The 24082-nt window shown below is 45.3% G+C and overlaps 1 protein-coding gene across 1 annotated transcript; it reads right to left on the bottom strand.

The window, feature by feature from the left end:
* Positions 1-928: 928 nt before the first annotated feature.
* Positions 929-23861, bottom strand: mrtfba (myocardin related transcription factor Ba). The gene is made up of 17 exons (XM_080462190.1): positions 23722-23861; positions 17305-17394; positions 14673-14907; positions 10887-10952; positions 10639-10694; positions 10473-10548; positions 9483-9644; positions 9226-9395; positions 9010-9138; positions 8659-8906; positions 7962-8133; positions 6866-7876; positions 6647-6754; positions 6408-6557; positions 6160-6294; positions 5961-6021; positions 929-4830 (listed from the first exon to the last, which is right to left on the bottom strand). The coding sequence occupies exons 3-17, from the start codon at positions 14818-14820 to the stop codon at positions 4289-4291; spliced, it is 3234 nt and encodes a 1077-aa protein (XP_080318316.1). The 5' UTR covers positions 14821-14907; positions 17305-17394; positions 23722-23861; the 3' UTR covers positions 929-4288.
* Positions 23862-24082: the final 221 nt, after the last annotated feature.

Genomic DNA, 24082 nt, shown 5'->3' with positions numbered 1-24082 from the left:
CTAAATGCAGTAAGTGCAGCCCATTAATGTTAGTTGCTCTATAGAGCCTCTCACACTTTTGAAGCATATTTTAGGATTTTAAGTCATCTTCATTAAACCCACAAGATTTTCAGTAATTAAAGGGTTTCGGTGAGATCATAGTTTTACCTACCGCTCGTTTGTTCTCACAATCGAAAACACATTTCGGCTGAGAAAAGACGGGTTCACTGGACTCGAGATGAAGCCGTTAAAATCACTAAGTTTCAGCAGCTTTGGGATAAAGTGGAAGAAAAGATTCATAGGACGAATGTTACTGATGATAAAAGATGAGAAAGGTGCAGAGATGTTGACATGATGAATAAAAGTTCCCAGCAGTGTGTTTTCCCATCATTCATGAGGAGAAATCTGGATTGGAATAAATAAGTGAAGGACAAAACTATGAATACTCTCATCAAAACACATTTTTATCTGTCATTTAATAGATTAAAACAAAAGACTAAAGAGTAATGGTGCTAATAAATACAATGCTTAGACCTTCTCACAGTCCACCAAAGTTTTATTGACACATAAAAGCATACAGTACTTTATATACATCTTTTGGAGTATTTACAAAATAGAGAGCCCATGGATGTTACACATGTAGAAAAATATGCATTACATCTATATAAATATGTACACAATGTGCAAAACATATGGCGTTACGAACGAGAGGCGTGGCGTGAGTGGAGGAGACAGAGGGTGGGTGGGGGTGGCGGGCGGGGGTGAACCTCCACCGCTGGGATATGAAGTGCTCCGAGAGGAAAACATGAACGGAGTGAAGGCAGGATTCAACATACAGTACATCAGAGGAGCAGCTGGTATTGCTTTTAGCCGTCCTCGTCTGGCCCGTTCAAAATGAAAAACAAAAAAAAGCCCCTCAGCAAAACCAAAACCACACAGATTCATCAGAACCATTACTAAACGATATCGTTTTATTCTTCTTTTTTTTTTTTTTTTTAAAAAGAATGAATACAAATTTAAAAATGGGATAAAAACTTCCGCTGCCATGGCGACACGTGACAGATGGAAGATAAAAACAAGACGCAGAATGTTGTCAGTGACGATCAAACAGTAAAGGGGACCTTCCGTCAGATGAAGGTGAAACTTTAAAGCAACATTTTCTTGATCTTTTATTAAACTTGTTCTACATTAAAAGTAATGTGCTACTTTATTTTTACAAAAGTGATGATACGTGAAAAGAAAAGCAGAATTTCAATGTTTATCATCTTGAGCAGATTATTGCACTTTATATGGAGAAAAACTACAACTTTTGAAACTTTAATAAAACTCACTTGATTTTAATCTGGACCTGACCCAACGTGGTCCGACACTACTGATATGTGGCACTGAATGCCGGTGATTACAGTCTCTGGCTGTGCTTTAGCAGTTCAGCACGCAGACACATTTAACTTTAAAGCTTTAAAGGGAACATTTCATGTTTTCTTTGTAATTCTGGAGGCTCTTGATAAATACAGCTACACTTTGATGACGTTTCAGTAATTCCAGAGTGAGGCTGGTGTAAAATTACAACAGAGCTTCTGATTTTCTTAGTGCATATGGAGAAGATGCAGAACAGCTCAGTGGACATCTTTACACTTACGTTTTTCAGTTAATGTGTATTTGAATCATTTATTGCATCCTGGCCAGACCACACAGTGGTGAAGTGGTTAGTGCTCTCACCTCACGGTCTCAGGGTCCGAGGTTTGACTCAGGATTGGGTTTTGGGGATTTTCTTTGAGGCGTTTGCAGGATCTCCGTTTAAGGATAATTTAAGTTTCTCAACATTCACCAATAATCAGCTTGGATAAGCTCCAGCAACCTGAAATTGGCTTAAAAGTTCTTGTAATTTGACACCAGCCTCGTCAGTTACTGAATCATGCATTTAAACTTCAGAATCAGTCGAGCTTTTATTCACCGAGACCACGCAGTGTAGTTCCAACATGATTTCATAGTGAAGAGTCGTTAGAAAAACCAGAATCGGTCAGTTTTCCTTCACTTCCTCAATCCAGATAAATGAGACGCAAACTTGAGCCGCGCGAAAACGTGGGAGTCGGGAAAACTGCGCCAAGGAAACAGTGAAGCTGTGGAGCTTGAAGGTGCAGTGTTAAAATCTCATTTCTAAAAAGACAATCATGATGTCATTCGACTGACGCGTTGTGCTGAAGATAACCAGCTAACCAACTAAAGCCAACCTGTGCAATGTCGTCCAGCAGCTAGTTGCTTCCATTAAAACGGAATTACCACAGACGTTTGTGACTGGAGACAAGTTGCACAGCTCTGAATCAACTGGCAGAGCGCAAACGTTAGATGATGGGGTGAAACAATGAGGAGCAAGCAGCTGATATGAGCAGGTGTGTGTGTTTGAGCTCATGTTCATGCAGCTCCACACCAAACTGCAGGCTCAGGCCTGAACACAGTGAATCAGTAATATACATGCAAAAGACACTTTTCTTCAAAAACAAACTAAGAAAAAAAAAACCCCATCTACTGTGTTCAGTTTTGTTATGTTCTAGAAGTGAACCTGAAGTGCCACAACTGAGGAACAAAGGAGCCCTCTAGTGGCCTGGGGGTGTAATGACACATGAAAGTGGTTCAAACGGATTTCTCCGAGGTGAAAGGAGACATCTTGATGAAGCCAGTCTGAATTCAAACTGTAAAAAACTTTACAGGAACAGGCTGCAGTGACAAAACAGTGACTCAGTATTCTTAAACAAACATGTGCTCGAAGGTGTGTGTGCACGTTTCTGACTGCAGGACAACAGTAAAACAGTCATCAGGAGCCGCTTTGAAGATTACAATTTGGAATAGTGGCGAGCAGGTGATTAGTTTCAATAGATATCTAGTGGGAATTCTTCAGACGACTTCAAGCCGAAGGTTTTGAAAACAGCCGAAGCTCCAACGCGAGTACAGTCATGCACACAGAGACACGGAAGAACATGCAAAGCGACAAGAGGACACACACTCACACACACATGCTTCATTCAGTCGCACGCTCACGATGTCAGGAGACTTGATAACTTTTTATCCTGACACACACACACACACTAGATATAAAGCTCGTCAGACATCTGTAATCCTTGATATAAGTTGCTGCACAACTACTCATGGATATGTGTCACAAACTGCTATTTGTTCCCTTTCCACTTTTTGTTTCCTGTCAGTTTGATCATCTGAGGAAAAAAAAAAAAAAAAAAGCTGCCAACTTTTTAAGTCCTATTTTTAACTTTAAAAAGTACATTCAGAATAAGAGGTTTTGGACAACTGCAGCGTCCCCGGCAGAGACCAGAGACACGATCGCGACCTCACTGAGCCTTATTTTTTTTTGTGTTGTCAGCGTTTTCACATTTTGTTCTGAGGTGAAGGAGTCTCTGGGCCTCTTGTAGTGCATAGCTCTCACACTGAAGGAGGAGCTTTCCTCCTCTCGTCCAGTCATTGGTTGATCAGCTTGACCGGCGCGTGTCGCGGCGGGTCAGAAGGAAAACAGTCACGTCTGACATCGGATGACGTCAGAATCCCTTTTTGCGTCGACTTGGCTTGTTGACTGATGAATGGAGGAGGAACACAAAGACGTGACGCTCCTGCATCTCGGACGGGCCGAGTGGACGTCGCAAAAGTTTCAGTGGAAATGGTCTGAATCTGAATCTGTGCCGAAGCTGCGTTGGTTTAAAACGTAATCTGATTGGGAGCTTGTGTGGCACAGTCTGCTCCGGTGGAACGGAGGCTTTAGGATCCTGTAACAGGTCGAGTCTGAGCTCCGACAGTCGGGTGGCTGCTTAAACCTCCAGTACGGAGAATCAGCTGGTCTCAGCTGTCGGTGGCTCTCAAGGCTCTCTGATGCAGAGGGAGTCCTTGTTGTGTGATTTGAACTGTATTTACAAAACGTCCCGTGCGCTCGTCTTCATTTGGCTCCGTCTCCTTGGCTCTCTAAAAACGATTGTTAACATCGTGACATCAGACACCGGAAGAAGGGGGGGGGGGGGGGGGGGGGAGTGACGGTTTACGATCTCTTAAAGAGCGATACTGTGAGACCACTTTCACGGAGGACGTCCAGCCTGAAAGCATCCTTCTTTAAAGCTGTGCAAATGCTGCTTGAAGCAGTGGAGTGGTGTGAATATGACAGATGGTCAGTGATGTGGCGCGGAGACGCCGCGCCTCCTCCTCCGTTTGCTCCTGGTTTGAAATGTTGAATCTTTCTGCGGCCGTCCGCCTCCTTCCTTTAGCCTCGGCCACCCTGCTGAGGCGTCCTCGGTCTCCTCTACGTGGTCCTCCGTCAGTCCCAATGCAGGTCGTGCGTATCCAGGAAGTCCGTGGGGATTCCCAGTGGCGTGAGCATGCCGGCGGGACCCGGGGGCATGGTGAGGTCCAGCCACTCCATGTTGTCCAGCGCCGGGTCGGACAGGCCCATGTTGAGGGAGGAGGGCGGCGAGGAGTCACAGAAGGACAGGTCTGATGTGTCCATGGGGGAGTATGGCTGCTGGTCCATCAGCTGCGCCTGCAGCTCCTCCATCAAGCCCTGCGTGCGCGGGTCTGAGGCTGGCGGCGTGTCGGCCAGGGTCCTCTCCAGGAAGGCCTCCAGCTGATTGTCCGTGGCCAGGGAGGACAGGGAGGAGAGGGAGGAGAGGGAGGAGAGGCCGGGCAGGGTGGGCAGGCTGGGGGTGAGGAGGGAGCCCAGTGTGGGAGACGGAGCCACCTGGATCTGTGGGGGTGGGCGGGACAGGACAGTGTTCACTGGCAGGGTGGTGACATTAGCGGTGACGGGGAGGGTCTTTGTGAGAGACACCGGAGGCTCCTGCTGGATGAACGGGGTGATTTCTGGAGGGAAAGAGATTAAAAACATGATCAAGACGAAGGATTCAGCCAGTTTGAAGCTTTTTACGGGCTGGGCGATTAACTGAATATAAAATGAAATAAACTTCCTCCTTCACTTTAATATGAAAATAACGACACGGCTTTCATCTGACTGACAACGCATTGTAAACCAAGGAGTGAGTGTGTGGTCACGTTATTAACCAAACATCTGTCAAAGACACGTCCATATTTACCCAGCAACAACAACAAACAAGCTGGAGGGCGGCCCGAGTAATCATGGTGCCTGAACCGCTCCAGTTAACCATAAAGACATGGAAGTGAGCATGGAAGATTTAGAGTTCAAGGCAACAAACACTCAACGAAAAAGGACTAAAATTGCAGCAGCATTAACAAAACACCACTGTATTTAGGCCAACAGTTGAAAAGCTAAACTAAACTCTGGGCTGTACAGAGCAGAGCAGCTTTGAGAGCAGACTGAAGAAGTTGGAACTCTGTTGCAGCCTCACGTAGTCCAATGAGATCAAAGATTCTTCATTGTCCACAAGAATAATGATATGTATGCTGTACTTATTAATTGACTCAGGTTAAGGGGCTTTGATAGCTCTGCTGCATAAAAATATAAATAGTCTGTTTTGTAGTCACCTGATGCACATATGAATTCATTTAATGAAGCTTTTTTAGTAATTTATTTGTTTGAGTCAGGAGTGCTTACTTGAAGGCGGGTGCTTTACCTGGTTAGTATTGATATTTTGAACTGAATATTGTTAATGAATATTTTAAAATAAATCCCTTTTAATACTCGTTTGAATCAATTCATATCATTTCAGATGTCATTAGGAATTTGCATGCAAGCATCACTGTGAGTGGATCTTAGCAACAACAAACTTTTATGTCGTTGCTGCCACCTACTTTCTAACAAACGCTCTTGGCCTGCACGTCAAACATGACCGACAAAAGAGAAGAAAACAACCAAAAGGCTAAAATCGGGAATAACAAGTCCAAATCTGTTTTCATGACATCTCTGCAGTCACGCTGAGGCAGCTGCTGTGTGGGCGCCAGCTACTTCAGTGTTTTCCTGACACATGAACGTCTTCATCTGGCTCTGACTGCCGTCACTGTGCGTGCCAAGTTACCTCCGCTCTCTATGAGGATGTCGAACAAGTCATCCATTTGCTGGCTGGTTGCTGTGGGAACCTGAAAAACAAAAAACGAAAGCATGGAAAGGCATTTAAAGACTTTGTAGCTTCGTCACCACGCTGAGTGCCTGAAGATGAACGAAAGATGCCACAGCAGCTCAATACGTGTGTGAACGGCGGCTGGTGCCAATTTCACCTGTGAAATGTTGTTGATGTGCAGGTTCCGGCTCTGCTTGACAGCGTCCTCGTAGCGGGGAGGTTCTCGAGTCTTGGGAGGCTGAGTGACCAGCGAGGTGGGCTGCAGGATGAAAGCAGGCCGCGGAGAAGGAGGCTGGAGGGACAAACACATCTTAAATCTAATGTAATGAAAGAAAACAAACAACAACTTTGAAATGTTCTCACAAAACATTCCAACCTAATCAGACGAGAAGAAATGATTGATACCTTATTGAGCAGTCCGTTGGACATGTGGTGGTTGGGTGAAGCCCGCGAGGAGACTCGGTTCTCTGGAGAGCTCCTCAGTAAACACCGAGGGTTGCCCTCTGGTCTGTTGTGGTTCTCCACACCAGTAGTGTTATTGCACATAGTCAAAGTCTATCAGGACACACACAAAAAAAAAGCAACTTAAATTTTTTTGTTGTTTATATTTGATTGCTCTTATTCTCAGTCCTGCTCTGCCCGACCTGTAGCAGCGGCTGCTGACTGGAGGACATCTCCATCTTAGTGGTTTGCAGTTGAGGAACTGAAGCTTGCACCAGGCCTGGATTTGAGACGGTAGCCTGGAGAACCGGCTGAGATCAAGAAGAGGGAAAGGTTGTATGAGTGACATCATAACATGCTTCACAACAAACATCCAGCTTTCTTTTTCAGCACTTTGCCAGGAAGCATCTCTGGGCTCCTACCTGCAAGCTGACGGTGGTGCTCGGCAGCTGGATTGCAGTGGCGTTGTTGGGTAGCGACACCGGGAGAAGGATCTGAGTCCCCACCTGGCCGGTGGCGGTCAGCAGAGTCTGGGGCTGCCCAGACGTGGTTAACAAGGTCTGAGGCTGACCCAGCACTTGGGACATGCCACCAGGGTGGCTGATGAAGAACTGCTGCAGGCTGGGGCCCGCTGGCTGCGTCTGCAGTTTGGGGCTCTTCTGGGCCGGGGAGAGCAGCTGCGGGCTGGTGCTCACTTGGTGTTGGTTTTGAGGCTGCATCTGTGTAATGAGCTGGGTTTGGGTCTGGAGCTGAAGCGGCTTGCCAGAAGAAACTGTCACGTCCTCCAACTTCACCACGGTTGGCAGAGAGGCTGTCAGTGCCTGGGAGCCAAGCAGAGAGTTTCTGATGGAAGCGTTGGTGGTGGAGCAGTTTGACAGGACGGTTCCCTCCATCTTCACCACATTGGAGTTGAAGACAGACGGAACAGGGCTCATGGTGGATACGGTGGAGAGCTTAGGGGATAAAGTTGCAGAGTCAGCTGTGCCGTTGCCTTGACCCCTCTTCTCCACCTCCAGCTGCATCTTCAGCTCTTCTACCAACTTCTGCTCCTGCTCCAGCTTCCTCATCAACTCCTCGATCTGCCGCTCCTTCTCATGCAGCCTTCTGTCCTTCTCTGGGACACGGAACGACTGGAGGGGCCGTTCAGGCGGAGCCTCGAACATGCCAACTTCCTGCTGGCAGGAAGTTGGATCAGGAGGAACAGGTGAGACGGGCGGTGTGGAACTCATGTTCTCTGGAGCCACCTGCTGGACTGGAAGGATAATGGAAGGCGTGGTAACCTCCATCGGGATGGATGAGAGAGTGGTAGTGGCCGGAGAGGGAGCGGCGGAGCCGGGACCGTCCTGAAAAGGCTTCAGCCGTTCGATCAGGTCGGTCTTTGTTCCTGACACAGGGAGACCACGCAGCTTTAGCTCCAGTTTCAGCTCAGCCACCTGGTGAGAAATTAAAATACAACCACGTCAGCGCTTATGTGTTTTCCACTAGAACTAGAGCGGGTAGAAATGAGTTTCCAAGCACCTTCATCTCCTCCAGGTTGGCAGGTAGGACTCCCGGCTTGCGGTTGGAGAGCGAGTTGTTTAGCCGAGCAGGACCTGGGGGCGGAGGGGGAGGTGGGGGGGCCGTGGGCAGGGATACCATAATGGATGTGGGGAGGGCGGCGGTGTTGTTGTTCTGACCCTCTGCCACAGGCCTGCAAAAAGAAAGAAGCAATGAAGGTTGAGGTCACCGTTATTTCAGGAAGTCGTCGATGCCACTTCTGTATCAGGGGAATATGAAGTGAATGGGGGGGGTTTAGAAACAGGGCAGGAAGACAAAGAAGATTATTGTATAGATAACTGGAGTGACCGAGAGGAGTGAAAGAGAGGAAACAGAGGAAATCTGTTCCAAATAATGAGGCAGGATCACAGGATGGATGGTCTGCTCCTGACGAAGTCGGTCAACTCAACCAGAGTGAACATGACAGCAGGACATTTATGAAAACAGCAGCTGGCGAGTCAACATCCTGTTAGTCATTACAAACTGAAACATTATTGGAAAGTAGCTAACAGCCCTCAGGATTTATAAAAAAAACTATTGTTGGCGAGGTTTCTTAGATAAAGAGTAATGAAAGCCAGCCGAGCTTCTTCTCACTTTCCAAACCAATAGAACACTGATTTGAACATGAATTCAAATGTCACTGGTTTTTCTATCTGTAGAAATGGTTTTGTACACATACTTGAGTGGAGCTGGTAGGATGGTCTGGTAGTTGTAGTGCTGCTGCTGCTGGCTGAGTATCTGCAGCTGAAGGAACAGCTGCTGCTGCTGCAAGAGTCGGGCATACGAGGAGTCCATGGGCGCCTCGCTGGCTTCCTGCTTCTGGTCTGGAGGAACATACTGGTGGTACTTGAGCTTTTTCACCCTGGACTTTGGTTCTTTGCCCTTCTTGCTGCGACTCTTCTCTGACGGGCTTTTCTGTTGGCTTTGCTGTTGTGTGTGGGAGACATGAACAAATCAGTCATGTGAAAAGAAAAGGGCAGGAGGGGGATTTCCTTGTCTTTGGAAGGAGGACTAAAAGCATTACACCTACTTTCACCAGCGTCGGGCCGGGCTTCGAGAGAGCCGCTGTAGTGACTAGCGGAGGTGGCAGGATGACCGGGCGGCTGACGGGCTGCTCAATGGTGGTGATGATTTTCATAAAGTCTGGCGTTGGCAGAGGCTGTAGAGGGACAATGAAAAAAACACTTAAAAAAAAGAAAATGAGTCAAACTACAGAAAACAGAATAATCACTCGCATCTCTCTGACCTGCAGCATGGGGGTGGGGATTGGTGTTTGTGGTGGGCCTGGTGAGGGCGTTTCTGGGAGTCTGACATCTGGCGAGGGAACAGAGCTCTGAGACTCCTGGCTGGCCGGCTGCTCCGGGGACAGTGCATCACTGCTGTCTTCATCCAAAACCTTTGTATAATTTACCTGGCCTGCAGGGAGACAACCATGGAGGTGAATCACTGTTTTCCCAGTAATACAGGATTTACAGGGCATACAGATTCACCATCATTGATTACCGATGATGGCCTGTTTAAGGGTGGAATCCACTGGCAAGATGTTTTTCTCCACCAGCTCCATGGGACCGGGTCTCTGGGCGATCTTCTCATTGAGGTTGTCAGCCAGCCGGGCCCTCTTCAGCTTCATCTGAGTGGCTTGTAGGGACGGCTCAGCTCCCGTCTCTGAGGAGCAAGAAAGATTGTGCACTGTATGTGTGCCATGTGTGGGCCTTTAGCTCTGTTTGACTGGCCCTCAGGGTGTCACTAGGATATCTTGAATCAAATCAAAATCACAGCTATTATTGCCTTCATGAAATCTTGGTTGGGTGTAGCACCTTGTTGCAATTGTTATCACTCAAACATGGTTTTTCACAATAGAAAAAAAAAAACATGGTTTATGAGAAAATATAGTTCTTATTTACAGAAAAGTTAGAAATATGTAACGTTTGAAGGCAAACACTGGGACTCTGAAAAAAAAATGACGCAGAACAGCGGTAGCTAATGGCGGCCGATGGCGGCAAAATGGCAGCCTCGCTTCAGTCAGTCTGCCCCAGGGCAGCTGTGGCTACATATGTGGCTTACCACCATGGACTGAATGGATAATGCAATGTAAAGCGTCGCTGAGTGTCAAAAAAAAGCACTATATAAAACCCATTTATTATTATATTTAGGCCCTGTTGATTTTTCATGTGGTTGTTTGGGAAGGTAGTAGCCCAAACCTGATCTGTGCGCTGCGTTTGGTGGAGATCACGTCTGGAGTGTTTCAAATATGACGGGAGTGCCGCAAACATTGCGTCACTGAGACAAAGCCACTACTTTAAAGATGATTAAATTCAAACCTGGTATGGTTTTTGTTTTGCTTGTTTGCATTTGATAGGTCATGGACGACTGAACAACTGAGGGAACCTAGAAGGCCTATTGGGTCCGTTTGTTCTCCATTGTTCCAAAGGAAACAATGAAAACAGTTTTAATTCAAACGTCTGCATTGTGAACAAGTTGGACTTTCAGTACCTTGCAGGATGTGCATCCTGACCAGCTCGGCTCGCTCTGGACGGCTGCGGATTTTATGCTTGAGGAAATTCTCAGTCTGGTTGAGAGGACACGGACAGATCAGTTATATTTTATACTTTCCTATATCAATTAAGTCATGATCAGTTCGCAACAGCGTGCGGCTCACCCTCGCTCGCTCCAAGCTGCGAATCTGCCCGTGGAAAGCTGCCGGGCTCTTCAGAGCTGCAACACACAACAAATACATGAAAGCTCAAGTTTAAACAGTTTTACTCTCTGATGTCGTCACCCAGACCACTTCTAAAGAAAGAAAACATGTTTATTATTATACCAGTATGAGCGGTAGCCCCTCTGTTATCATTTACCCACCCACAACCCATCAGTGGGTGACCGACAGCTGGCAGTAGCGTTACTCACGTGGCATGATGCCCTGCTCCACCAGCTGCTCGCGGGTTCGCCTCTGCTGAAGCCTCAACTGCAGCACTGAAAGCAAAATAGGGGGGGGGATAAGTACTTTCACAATAGAAAGCAGGAATATTTTGATTGCAAAACATAAAGATGAAGAAGATTGAAAAAAAAACACCACCGCAAGGGAAAATGACATCAAACTCCAAGAGGTAGGCAACCACAGACAAATCCCTCCTGGCCTGAGATATAACTCATATCCTGCTCTCGATCCATGAGCCTGACGTCGTACAATAACGTCATTCTTGAAGACGGCTCCTCGGGCGCTTCACGCTGAAACACCCGCTCTGAGGCTGATCCTTCGCACAGCTGAAGCAGATCTTTGGTTATCTTACCAGCCAACTATGTGCTTGCAGAAGTTGATACACACAGAGGTGCAGGGCGCGGTGGAGAAGCTGTATCAGGTACTTTAAATACTTCAGGCTGATTCAGAGAGTATTTCAGCGGGAAAATGATCAGATTTTACTTTATCAAAACTTCAGGCGTCACTTTGACATAAGCTGCTGACGGATGAAGGTTTATAAATATCTCCCCGACCGAAATAAGCAGGCTTCGCTCTTAAAATCTGAAACACTTAAAAAGTACCTTTGATAATAAAAAAACAAAAAAACAAAAACAAACCTGGAACACACCCAGCACTAAACTGCATTGGATGCATTTAATCTCTTCAAACACAAAGCACATAAAAGGGAATGATTACCAAGATGAAGTAACATATTTATGGTATTTTTATCAACACTTCCAGAAACTAAAGAGAAGCTGGTGATGATGTCATCCTGGCTGAATTGAGAAAACACCGGACATAAACAAAGAAGACAAGTGCTCACCTTCTCGAGCTGTCTCCACCTCCATACTGACGCTACACCCTTGATCCCCCGAGCAGTCCACAACACAACTGGGCACTTAAGCCGTGCGACATGAAGACTGGCATCATAATCAAATGGTTTCGTGCAGCGGGAGCCATAATCTGTCTGTCCTGTACTTCTTTATCCCTCCCCAACTTTTATGTTTATATTACAGGGCACTACCTCCGCCTCCCCCTCTACTCCTACTTCCCCATCTCACTCGGCCGGCTGGGATGGGTTACTCTCTCGCTCGAGGCGATTCCACACGAACGCAGCCAGATGTAGAGCGCTACGCCGGTTCTTCGTACCTGCCAACCAAGTGTCTGACTCAGCAGATACTTCCTTACCATGAAACCGAGACGGTATCCTCGATATAACAGGTATTTTATTAGTCTGATGTGACTCTGTTCGTCAGTCTGGAACAGACAGGAGTGTCGCACCGAGGAGGGGGTTAAGATTTCCACAAATTAAACACTGCCTATGACTGCACACACTTCTCCATTCACAGAAAAACGATGTGTCAAAGCGCACAGTAAAATACAAACTCGCACGCACCAACAGGAAACAGCTGGCCTCACTCAACCTCACATCTTTAGTTTCTCTCAACCCTCGGCCGCCTTTCCGTCACCGCCATACATGCTGACAGTGATGAACTTGGGCCAACGCTTTCTTTCAAGAACGCTGATGACATCAGATCGCAGGCCGTGCTGCACAGCCGCATGAAAAAAAATAGAGTGACATTAAAAGTGATGACAAGCATAGCTTCCTGATGAATATTGCATCTGTAGTTGCCCGCAGAGCTGCGGTCAAACATTGACTTTTAACGTCACCAGTCTGGAGGACAAGATGGAAAAGATCTGCACGTGTCTGAGAGGAATCAGCAAAGCGGGGCATCGCCGAGCTCTGTTAATGGGCCCGCAGGTGATTCAGATGGACTTCCAGTCAGCTGCATTGTCCTCGGTTCCTCCGGGAAATGCCGCTTCGCTTCACAAACACTGGCCGACCTATGACCTCAGCAGTCCGAGGAGTGAGCTGGACGGCACGGACAAGCTGTTCCCGCACACACAACAAAGGTGCAAAGGTTTCCCACACTCTCAAATCCATTTCCTGTCTTCACTGAGACGGTTTTTGAGAAGTACACATGAGGAAGGAATACTTTCACTTTTTAGAGATGAATTATTTAATTGATGAATGTCTGATAGAAGATCCCTCTTTAAAGCAAACACTTTGACTCACTTCAATGTAACAGTACTTCTGTCTGAAGCTCACGACTGAACACAATGTTCCTCTTTGTTTAAACTTTAAAGTGCACCATTCTCACGGGTAAAGACATGGTGTGTCAAACATAGTGCCTGCAAGAGGCTCTACTCTGAAGCCTTTTATTCCAGAAAAAAAGTTGATCATTTTCAAATGCAAACTCCAAAAAATCTCAAAAAAGCAAATTAGTGCAATTCCCAAATTTTACAGTGTTAAGTTAATTCACACCAAAAAAGGGCTTTTTATTTTTTTCAAGAGCACTTTCAGATGCTATAAACACTGTAAACCGAGCATTTTAAATATTTTGACAGAGCTACGCACGCAGACCTGTGTTTATAAATTATATGTGTCACTTCGACCTTTGGATTCTTTGACTTTGCAGATTTCACAAAAGTACACAGACATGTGGACCCTCAGCAGAGTTTTACTATCCAGACGTTACGAGGAAAACATCACCTAACAGTCATTTCATCAACAGGCTACACAAGAATAAAGCTGAGTGACCTGGGCTTGTGTCAGTTGAAGAAGACAGCCAATCAGAAATGAGTTGTTCATATCAATGATTACGAGTGAAGATGTAAAAATTTTACATACAAGTTGGTGTCTAAAAAATACTGTCCTATTCAATTGTCAATTAGGAATAAATTTCTAATATGTTGGAATGATTTCCTTTTCAACCCACCGCGACAACAAAGTTTTACTTCAAGGGCTCAGTGAATTTATTATTCTAACGTTCCTTCATACTGGCCACATTCTTATCTCTGTTTCAACAAACTGCAGACAGCTGCTCTCTGTGCTCCTCTCCTTCCAGACTCTGACTTTCACACAATGTCGGACTCATTCCTGCCTTCGTGGTAGACAGATTAACACCTGCATGATAAATAAAAAAATAAAAAAAATAAACACAAAAGAAGCCAGTCTGCGGCAGCAATGTGGAAAGTATGAGGTGCGCGTTCGCACTGGAGGGGATGTGACAAAAGCCGAGATGATGAGTGGGTGCTACTACTGTTGACATTCCACACAAGTTTTCCACAGTGGAGACGTTTCACTGGACTCTCCTGGAGAGGACAGCAGCATGACAGCATAAAAAAACCTAACAAACACACTCAACCCAGTGCGTTGACTTAAACAGTCTGCATTTTCTCAACTGCTTTCAGAAAAGCTTCTCATTGATGCCACTGGACTGGATGGTTTATCTGATCTAACTATGATTAGGAGCGGATACACGTAGCGATCGCTCATAAAACCTGTTAACTGCGCAGCCATCCATCAGTGTCAGACTCATGCAGCTGCCAAAACAACGGCAACACTGATGGTGTTAAGAAGCTGACACGCAGCCTGGTGGATTCCTTCAGGAGCTGGAGGCTTTGATTTACGGCACGTTTGAAACTCATCAGCTGATTAACTGAGCATGTGCTTGTGTAGGTGCATACATGAAGAGCATGTGTGGGATGTCTTATCACAAAGTGACATTGTAACAACTTTTCCCTACAATAATGTCTTTCTTACTGGACATACTTCACCTGATACGAGACTGAAAAGATGGAAACAGAAGAGAAGTAAGAGAAAAACAGCTCCTGTGATGCTACAGAAGCAGAAGATTCAGTAACGTGAAGTGGTCGCGCTGTCTAAATACCGTTTTTGCGTTCGTTGAGAGGAGGCAGGGTGGGCTGCAACGACAGCTCCTCCATCTCGTGGGTCACCGCCTCGCTCTGAGGACTTGGCACCAGCAGGTTTGACATCCCACAGTCCCCTCCTGCTACGAGCTGCCCCTGGGACTCCATCCTGCCTCAGGAGGGGATCCGGGAGGCTGAGAGGAAACTGAGACTGGTCGGGGTCGCCGTTGCCTTTGTGTTGTGTCAATCTGCCACCTGTGAGGAAACAAGAGAAGATTTTTTAAGAAATGAGGAGGTGGGGAGGAAAAACCATCACTCAATGATATTTTGGTGGCGTTTCCTCAGAAACACAAGCAATTCAGAGCAATCATCACCATCATCCTGTTGGTATGACTCCTTCACCCAACTGGTGAGAGTGGCATCTGGAAGAGCTCAGTCTCAGCCCAAATTATTCATTAAACAGGCCCGGTTGGCTATTACACTGAATAATGGCCTCAAACCGCTGCTGCACAGAAACAACGCCAGTTTGTGCATGAATGTGTTCTCTGTTCAGGCAGACTTCATAATCTGGAGTATGACGTCGCTGCGGCGGTTTCAAACAGAGGGAACGGAAACATTTCGGGGAGCAAAACAAACATTTTAGTATCCATGGCTTCCCGGGAGTCCGCTCGGTCTGTACATGCATCCTATTTATCGCTCTGCAGTGGCAGCCACATCTGTCCTCTCTACCAACCATCCTGATGTGCTGCTTTTGGCCAGAAACCACTCGTATCATTACGACTGCCCTAAAGTCCTCACAGTGGGAAATGACCCACATCTATCAGACTAAAGGACATGCAAAAGATTCATTTTTTTCTTCATATCTAACATGGCACTTGAAACCAGCCGCCCTTGTGTTTTGGCAAATCCATCATGACGGAGCAATCGGCACATTGAGTATGAACGCAGGGGTCTGTACCAGTCATTCAAACTGGGCCATGTTGAGTTTGGCCACTGCGACCAAAATCCCCAACCCAGCCTTCAAAAGTTGGCTCCTGATCCAACACCACTTTCTGGCCCCGTAATGGTGATTAAGTGCCACTAAAACGCTGCGCTGCAGGCATGATTCAGGCCTTAATGTTCAACAGTCAAACCTCGGCGGTTTCCTCTGACAGAACAGTAAAAAGCCTCCATCTTTAGAAACTTAACCACTTTCTGCTCTTGTAAATGCTTCCTAAAGGTTATAATTAAACATCCTCCACTGTGAGGTCTTTTTTCTTAAAATTTTTGGCGTGCTAAATTTAAAACTGACATGCAGTAACTCTGGCCTTCTCTGAGGTTAACCTTCATTGGGAACAGAACACCGAATATTAAATCATTCCTTTTTTTCCCCAACATAACAGATGTCCTTCCTCTACCCAGGCACAGTTTACACGACAAAGTTGTCAAGTGAAAACGGAAAACAGCAATGTCGAAGGCACTGAAAACCGCGTTTTGAAAACACTTTCAAGATGGGATGATTAGAAAAAGCTTGATGTTTCAAGTGAAAGCTGATGCATCGTTTTTGCCTTTTCTTCTTAGAAAAGATTTTGGTTAACACAGCAACATTTTGAAAACAATGTCCTTTTACACGAAAACGTCAGAAACGCTCTAAACAATGTAGCTGGCATTCCAGGTCAAATTGCTTAAAAAGTGCCGCAGTTTTGGCTTTCTTATTTTACATAACTTTGTGACGTCACTTATTAAGTGAGGCAACATGGTGCATTTGGCTAAAGCAACCCTGGTGTTAAAAGTACCATTACTACATGTGATATGTTTACAATTTGCCAATTCTTATCCACTGCCCTCAGGAAAGAGACACATCAGATGTCTTTATAATTTCATGCTACAATACTCCCACTGCTCTTGGACAGGACCCAGTCTTATGTCTAGCTGGTGGTACAACTTTTAAAATGATCGCTGCTGAAAAGTGACGAGAGAACACTTTGCATATCGGATACTTTACTGTAGTCGTTGAGTGAAAAAAGGCAGACAACTAATGGGTATGTTGGTTTGGCAAACTCTCAACTGCACTGGACTGAGATCCTTTCAAAAAGCTTGTCTGGATGGATCTTTGTTTGAAAAAACAAAACTATTTACACTGTTTTGATCTCCTCCCCATGTGCACTGTCATTATACCCACCACAACCATCACTCAACATTAATTGTCTTCATGGGAAGGAAAGTATTCGCCTTCACGGTCAGAATCGGTAAGCACCTGACACAGTTCAATAGAGAATAAAAACCTCTTTGTATTCTGTATGCTAACACATATACATATACACACACACACTCGTCACTCAACCCAATTTAGTCAACTGCACTCTCTCTCTCTCTCTCTCTCCCCCAGGTGTGCCGAGACGGAGGATGAATTTCAAACTTGATTTCATCAAATACGTTGAGTATAAACACATAAAAAGAACATCTGCCGTCTAGTGGGAGCATGTGAGAACAAGACGGGGTAATATATTTAGAGTTAAGTGCTATTTTGTTCCGTGATGCTGCATGTTAAAATTTTGCATCTCTGGTGCCTAGAGGGTTAAACCAGCTCAGGTATGTTTGCATGCTCGTGTGAGTAAAAGGCTACGAGAAGGCAAAGGAAATATCTGGAGGCTGATTGCTGGTAGTTCTTACCAGTTGTAGCAGAAGATGGCAAGAGGTGAAGGGAAGGGATGAGTGTGCAAACTACAGTCGACGTCACACTAAGCCATCGAGTCCAACCTGCTGGGAGACAGAAAAGAACAGAGCGTAAACATCAATAGGACAGGGCTGCAATAATTTGTACAGTTGATGCAAATCCCTGATAAATACACTGATCAGCCATAATGAAAGACACCATAATGAAGTGATGCATCTTATTCTGATCACCTGTATTTGGTTTGAATATATACCACAACAAATAAATATTTTACACTCAAAGTTAATATTGCAGCTATAAATTGGAAGAGTTTAGCCATCCCAGATCAAAGACAGTTAATTATTAGGACATCTTTGATCGTGGCTGAAAATCTGGGGTCTTCCAGTCAAAGTGATGTGACCATAGACGGCCATCACTGCCTTAAAACAATAGTAAAATACACATTCTCTGTCTACATCCTTAACACAGCCCATCAATGTGATGAGCTGTGTTATTATCTAAATCAGGATAGGATCAGAGTCTCAGGGTAAATTATATCATAACATGATTATTGCTAGCACCGCTAGCAGTAGCTGTCATTCCAGGTGAATTTCCAAAGTGTTAATGTACCATTGAATAGTTCTAACAGTCCAACATGTTTTCATTTTCTAGATGAAAGGTTTTGTTAAAAAACACTGGATGATTTTCCAACTTGAAGTCTACTTGAAGCGGGATTGTACTCTGTTCTGTAGAACCAAGTACTGACTGCATGACATTTAAGCAGCCTCATACATGAGTACATCAACTGGATTAACAAGTTATGTATTCCTCTTAATATTACTATGGCAGACAATCAAAGAAGTGGATGATTAATCGTGTTGCTGAGTAAATGCTGAGTAAATTGTGATGCATGAGGAATGCATCACAATCCAACCGAGAGAAACCTGTAGTTTTCAAGAAATCTGCAAGGTCAATTGTCTTTTCTCTTTGAGAAAAACGTACGCTGATGGAGATTTGATTGATGAAAACTATTAGGCAGCAAGCAAATGTGCAAAAATTATCCCTGAAAAGGTGGACTGGTTTTTTTTGTCTCATGTCGCACCAGTTTAAAGACGAACTAGCAGGGGGATCGATTTTAAAAGGTCAAACAATGGAGAGAGAGAACATATTGGGGATCCACGAAGGTCTATTACAAAATAAGATGAAAACACACACACCCACCAGACAGCGATGCTGCTTAAATGAGTGTGGTTGAAGATGAGCAGAGAATAAAACAGACGATGAGCACCACTTAAAGGTGTCTGAATAAAACTGGCCGGCACTCGAAGCTGCATCAAGGTCTGAAAAATTATGTTCACGGGTTGCAGAGAAAAAGCTGCAGGGGAGGAGGTTTATCTCCATACAGACAACAACAACGCTCTGATGTGTGGCGTCACACTGCAGTCGGAGAATGAGAATCAATCAGCCGCACACAGAAGCTCTCAGGCCTCTTCAAGGTGCGTGCCGAGTATACAAAGCACATAACACAATTAGGGCCGAGCGCGACGCATCAATTTACTGACAAACCGGGCAGATGATGGTGTCGTGGCGCATGTCTCAAATTTCGAACTGAGTTTGAGGATGTCAGTGTCTAAAATAAGGTTTGAACGTTTTCCAGGCAATACAAGAGTTTCAGCAGTTAAATAAAACTGTGTTACAATCACAACTCAAACTTTTACAGCTTTGATTATAGTTTTATTATTAAAATTATGTATACTACTTGTGAAGATACATGGTTTTCATTTCATATATGCGTGGTTTTTGCATTTTTGTTTTACAAAAGTCCCTCGTTAGTTTTTTTTAAAAACAATGTCTTTTTACACGGAAATGCCACAAACGCTAAAAGTGATGTACAAGTTGGTGCTATTCTTTGTGTTTGAAATTAAACCACACACACACATACAGACACAGAACAATAAAACGGACATTTGTACGGACGGACAACGAAGTTGGGTTGCTATTATGGGTGACTCAACTAAAAAATGTCCAAGTCCCAGGAGAATATGGACCGTACAGACTGAACTGCATCATGTGTGGGTATACAAGATTTGAGGCAAAAGAAACAATGACGGATGGACAACTAAGTGCAACAGAGAAAGCCAGCAAGAGCAGGGAAGAGCCGAACAACTGTCACGGCTGACAGAACGTCGGGGGGGTAAACATGGACCCCTGCCCTGTCCGAATCAAAGAGCAGATCCAGATGGCAGGCGCTGCATGTTGCCCGGCTCTCTACTGCTCTTTCAGTGGCACGAGGTAACAAGTACCATGAGTCCCATCGAATGGTGACACATGTACTGCGCACATAGAGGCAGAGCTCAAAAGTAATACAGGCTTCGACAATACATGAACAGTCTGCTCTATTTAAAGGACTGAGCACCTGACCAATACGTCACACCAACAGGCAAACTGGGGCTGTTATTCGGCTGCTGGGTGTGTTTGTTATTTTAAAACCAGGCACCACACAGGGTCACTTGTGTCAATCATCAACGTTGTACTTTGCCACCACAGAGATAACAACGACTGTTGCCGCCACATCCCTGATAGCCCATCGCTGGTATCCGTCTAGCTCTCAACATAACAATAAATGTCATTGAAGAGGGTCATCCAAAGGAATGTGTAAATGTTATCAGAAATGAACAATCAAAAGTTACTGTTTGATCTTTGTTTGAATAAAAAGTACAAAGAAAAAAAGCTCAAAAATGGCACAAGTAACCTGCAATATTGATCGAAGTCAAACTAAAAATAAACAAACCAACAGCAAAGAAAGCCCAACAAAGAGGCTGACTTACAGAGCCGTCGGTGAAAGAGCCAAAAATACACCTTCCTTAGGAGATTTCTAGGTGTGACACAAACACTGCTGATACCTAACAACTCTCAGTTTGTTGAAGGGTTTGAAATTACTTCAGTACTTCGAGGAGATTCATTGTAGAGCAGTGAGGTGAAGCGCACAGAGAAATAGATAAAGTGGATTGATGGATTAGCAAAATACAAACACTGGCAGCAAGTTACAACTATGTTTGAGATGAGAAGATAAAGCATGCGATAGGGTAATAATTTGAGATGACATTTACGTGCAGCCTGGCGAGAGTACATTTTGGGTGTGCCTGTCGCCTTAAGCTGTTCTCGTATTGCCATGAGAAGGTCTCAAATTGGTGATATATTACAGTGAATATGCTGCAGAGCAAATGCGACAGACACAAGCTCACATTTAACATGTAGGATTTAGGGTGGGAAACAATCAAAATATTAAGCCAAGCTTAGGAAAACATATTACGTCCTTGTTTTCACTACTTTCAATTTGCAATAGAAACTATTGCAGGCACAGATACGTGAATCCACAACAGGAAAAAATGTGTCGGCATACTGACACGAAGAGGTCAGGGGTCAAGTTTACTATAAACAGGCTGTGAGGAATTCCAGTGGTAATCTGCACACACACACAAACAGAGATAAAGGAAATCTACGACGTCGATCTCAACCGTAGCAAAGCACTTCTTCCAAAACTAATAATGTTTCACTCGATTGACTAATTATCCATCCATCTATTCATCCTGGCTTTATTCTCACTTGAGGCCAAAGCCTATCCTGTCTAACACTGGGCAAATAGTACAATCCTTCCTCGATCATAGCTCTTACAAAACAATATTTTTGCTTTCAATAGCGTGACAAACAGCAGAGAAGCTGATACAAGACCAGTCTCAATCAGCTATTTGGCCCCCTTACTGGGCACCTTTACCTATTTTTATGACCATTACAATCTGATAAATCATTAGAGACTCGGAATAAAAAGCAAACAAGCATTTGTTTGCATGTTTTAATCAATTCAAACTGACATCATGACATCAGACAAACTACAGCCATGGTGTGTATGCGCAGCAGTAGCATTTCAGAAAAGTTGCATCGTCCCGGTTACTGCAGAGGCAAAGTCAAAGCTTGAAAACATTGTTCAGTAAATGGGGCCTAAAATCACAGTGGTGTGGAAATATTTCAGGAGGAAAATGAAAACATTCCAACAAGCACTTGCAATATCTACAACACCAGCGTTTTAAGAAATGGAAGCATCGAAAAACTTCTTTCAACGGAACTAATTTCATTACGTATCCAACAACTGGTGAGCAGCGCAGTACGGAGGCTTTCAAAGGGAACATATTTCTATTATCCTTATTGAGTTTTTGTTTTGAATGCAGAGTGAATGTGTCTACTCTTCATTCCAGAAGTTTGACTTTCTCCCGCTGCACATCTTTTATCTTATAATATCAACAGGTATTGTTGTTAAATAGTTAAAGGATACCGCTGTTTACATGATCGCTGGAATACACTGATAATGACTGGATTGTCAGTGTGCGTGGAGTTAAGCAAATTCCAAAACAGAAAGACTTCCATGCAAAGAGACTCGTCTCACATTGAAGCAGCAGTGCTTATCAACCCTGCCTGAGAATCCTGAGATTAAATGCACCAACATCGGAAGAAAAACTAAATCCACCATGAAAAATCCTGAACAACAACATGAACACTACAGTTTTGTTCCTGCAACTTGTTAAACTGCAGTCTTTCATTAACCTGTGGGATGGGCCTGTTGTCTGGCATGACAGAGCAGTTAAATCAAACCATACCTTTTAAAAGGCACAATGGTTTATTGTTCCACACGTGCAGTGAAACCGGCTTGCAAATCAAATACGGGTTAAAAAGTGTGCAGCATTTGAAAAGAAAACCCAGCCTACCCTTACAAAACGCACACAGCAGGAGAACCTCCCTGCTGCCAAACTGCAGTTTGAGTCTGCACTTTTGAGGACCATAAATAGATTGTGTCTCGGTCCAACAAAAATGTCTGCTTTCATCCAGCGATAAGACAGAAATGAAGTCATCATTCCAGTCCGTGGTGTACTCTGTTCCCACAGACACATGCAGTGTTTTTTCCTTCCTGGCTGCAATTGGGGGACTTGCTGACAAGATCTGATCGAGAATAGTACAAAAGGGCCAAGCAAGAAAACAAACAACAAAAAGAAACTGTTACAGAGGAAAACTTCAGCTGCTACTGAGCAAAGTCTGAAAGAAGAGAAGTTCAGCATTTAAACTTTGTTGCACCAAGAGCTTATAAATAAAAACACCATCTCTATTATCCAGTTACTTTTTCATTGAATTCGCTGCTGGCAGGAAGCAGGAAACCCTAGACTGAAGCAATCAGAGCAGACAGTCTTTCTGCAAGCCGATACTGCAGTAGGAGGTTGAATCGAGCAAATCACGCATGGGAGACGAAGCCGTACAAACTTGGGATGATTCGCTATCCCGTCCAGCCACATGCTGCAGACGTGCTGGAGTGAATGCAGATAATCCAGGCTTCCCCCAGCGACAGACTGGCTGGAAAAGCACCACATCCTGTCGGTCTGCATGAGTCACACACCCCACAGCGCGACCTCACCTTCCTCTCCGGATGGTTGGAGAGCAAAGACAGGAGCATCGCGGTGGCTGTGTAAGGGCAGAGGAGCCTCGTTATACGGTGGTTAGGATTACTTTGGAGGAGCCTCGTTACACAGGGTCTCTGGTTAGGATTACAAGGATGACACGCCGCCTGTCATGCTCTGCAATCCAGCGAATCGGGGCTCGTAAATCAACTCACTGTGCAGTAAATAGTCCCTGGAAAACAGCAATCTGGCACATGTCCAGCAGGTCTTCCTGGAGGAGCTAGTGATGTCTGTGGGCTCCTGCTGGAGGAGTTAGTGATGTCTGTGGGCTCCTGCTGGAGGAGTTAGTGATGTCTGTGGAGGAGTTAGTGATGTCTGTGGGCTCCTGCTGGAGGAGCTAGTGATGTCTGTGGGCTCCTGCTGGAGGAGTTAGTGATGTCTGTGGAGGAGTTAGTGATGTCTGTGGGCTCCTGCTGGAGGAGCTAGTGATGTCTGTGGGCTCCTGCTGGAGGAGTTAGTGATGTCTGTGGGCTCCTGCGGAGGAGTTAGTGGGCTCCTGTGGAGGAGTTAGTGATGTCTGTGGGCTCCTGCTGGAGGGGCTAGTGATGTCTGTGGAGGAGTTAGTGATGACTGTGGGCTCCTGCTGGAGGGGCTAGTGATGTCTGTGGAGGAGTTAGTGATGTCTGTGGAGGAGCTAGTGATGTCTGTGGGCTCCTGCTGGAGGAGGGTGGGTGTGGTACAAGCCAAGACTGGCTCGCTACTTTAAATCTGGCAGGTGAGTGAGTGACAGGCGTCTCGGCGGCTGTCATTTCGAGGAACTGAAAATATCACTCAAACCGAGCGTTCAGCCGTCTCCCGTCCGGCCTCGTGCTCTGAGTCGGTGTGCACATCACGAACAACAACCTCCCCACATTTAACCAGCTAGCTCCGTGTAGCCGAGACGGGCTAACATGCTAAAAACAAGACGGCGCCGCCCCGGGGACGTGCTCTTACCGAAACACTTGAAACCCGAATCTCTCCGAGCCGCGGTTCACACCGGGAAAGACATTGTCGTCGAAGGAATAATCTTCGGTGTTGGGTTTTGTCGCGCAGCGGTGAGATTGAAGTTTATTTCGCGGAGTAAAATGGCTGCGACTGGTCTGGGTTCGGATGCAGGGTGACGTAATGACGCAGCCAGAAGAGACGGAGGGGGGAGTGGCGGCGGAGTGATCCGCACGAGCCCCGCCAGGATCTATTGATTACAGTGACAGAAAACACCAACACACCTGCAGCCGAGACACATCTATGCGTTCTTTTTCTGATTTCAGCAACACAGAGAAACAGTCACACACGCTTATGGGACCTATTGAACATG

Source organism: Lipophrys pholis (assembly GCF_963383615.2).
Source record: "Lipophrys pholis genome assembly, chromosome: 1".
Taxonomy (NCBI): domain Eukaryota; kingdom Metazoa; phylum Chordata; class Actinopteri; order Blenniiformes; family Blenniidae; genus Lipophrys; species Lipophrys pholis.
The sequence above is the reverse complement of the archived record's forward strand: the minus strand, read 5'-3'. Positions and strand labels throughout refer to the sequence as shown.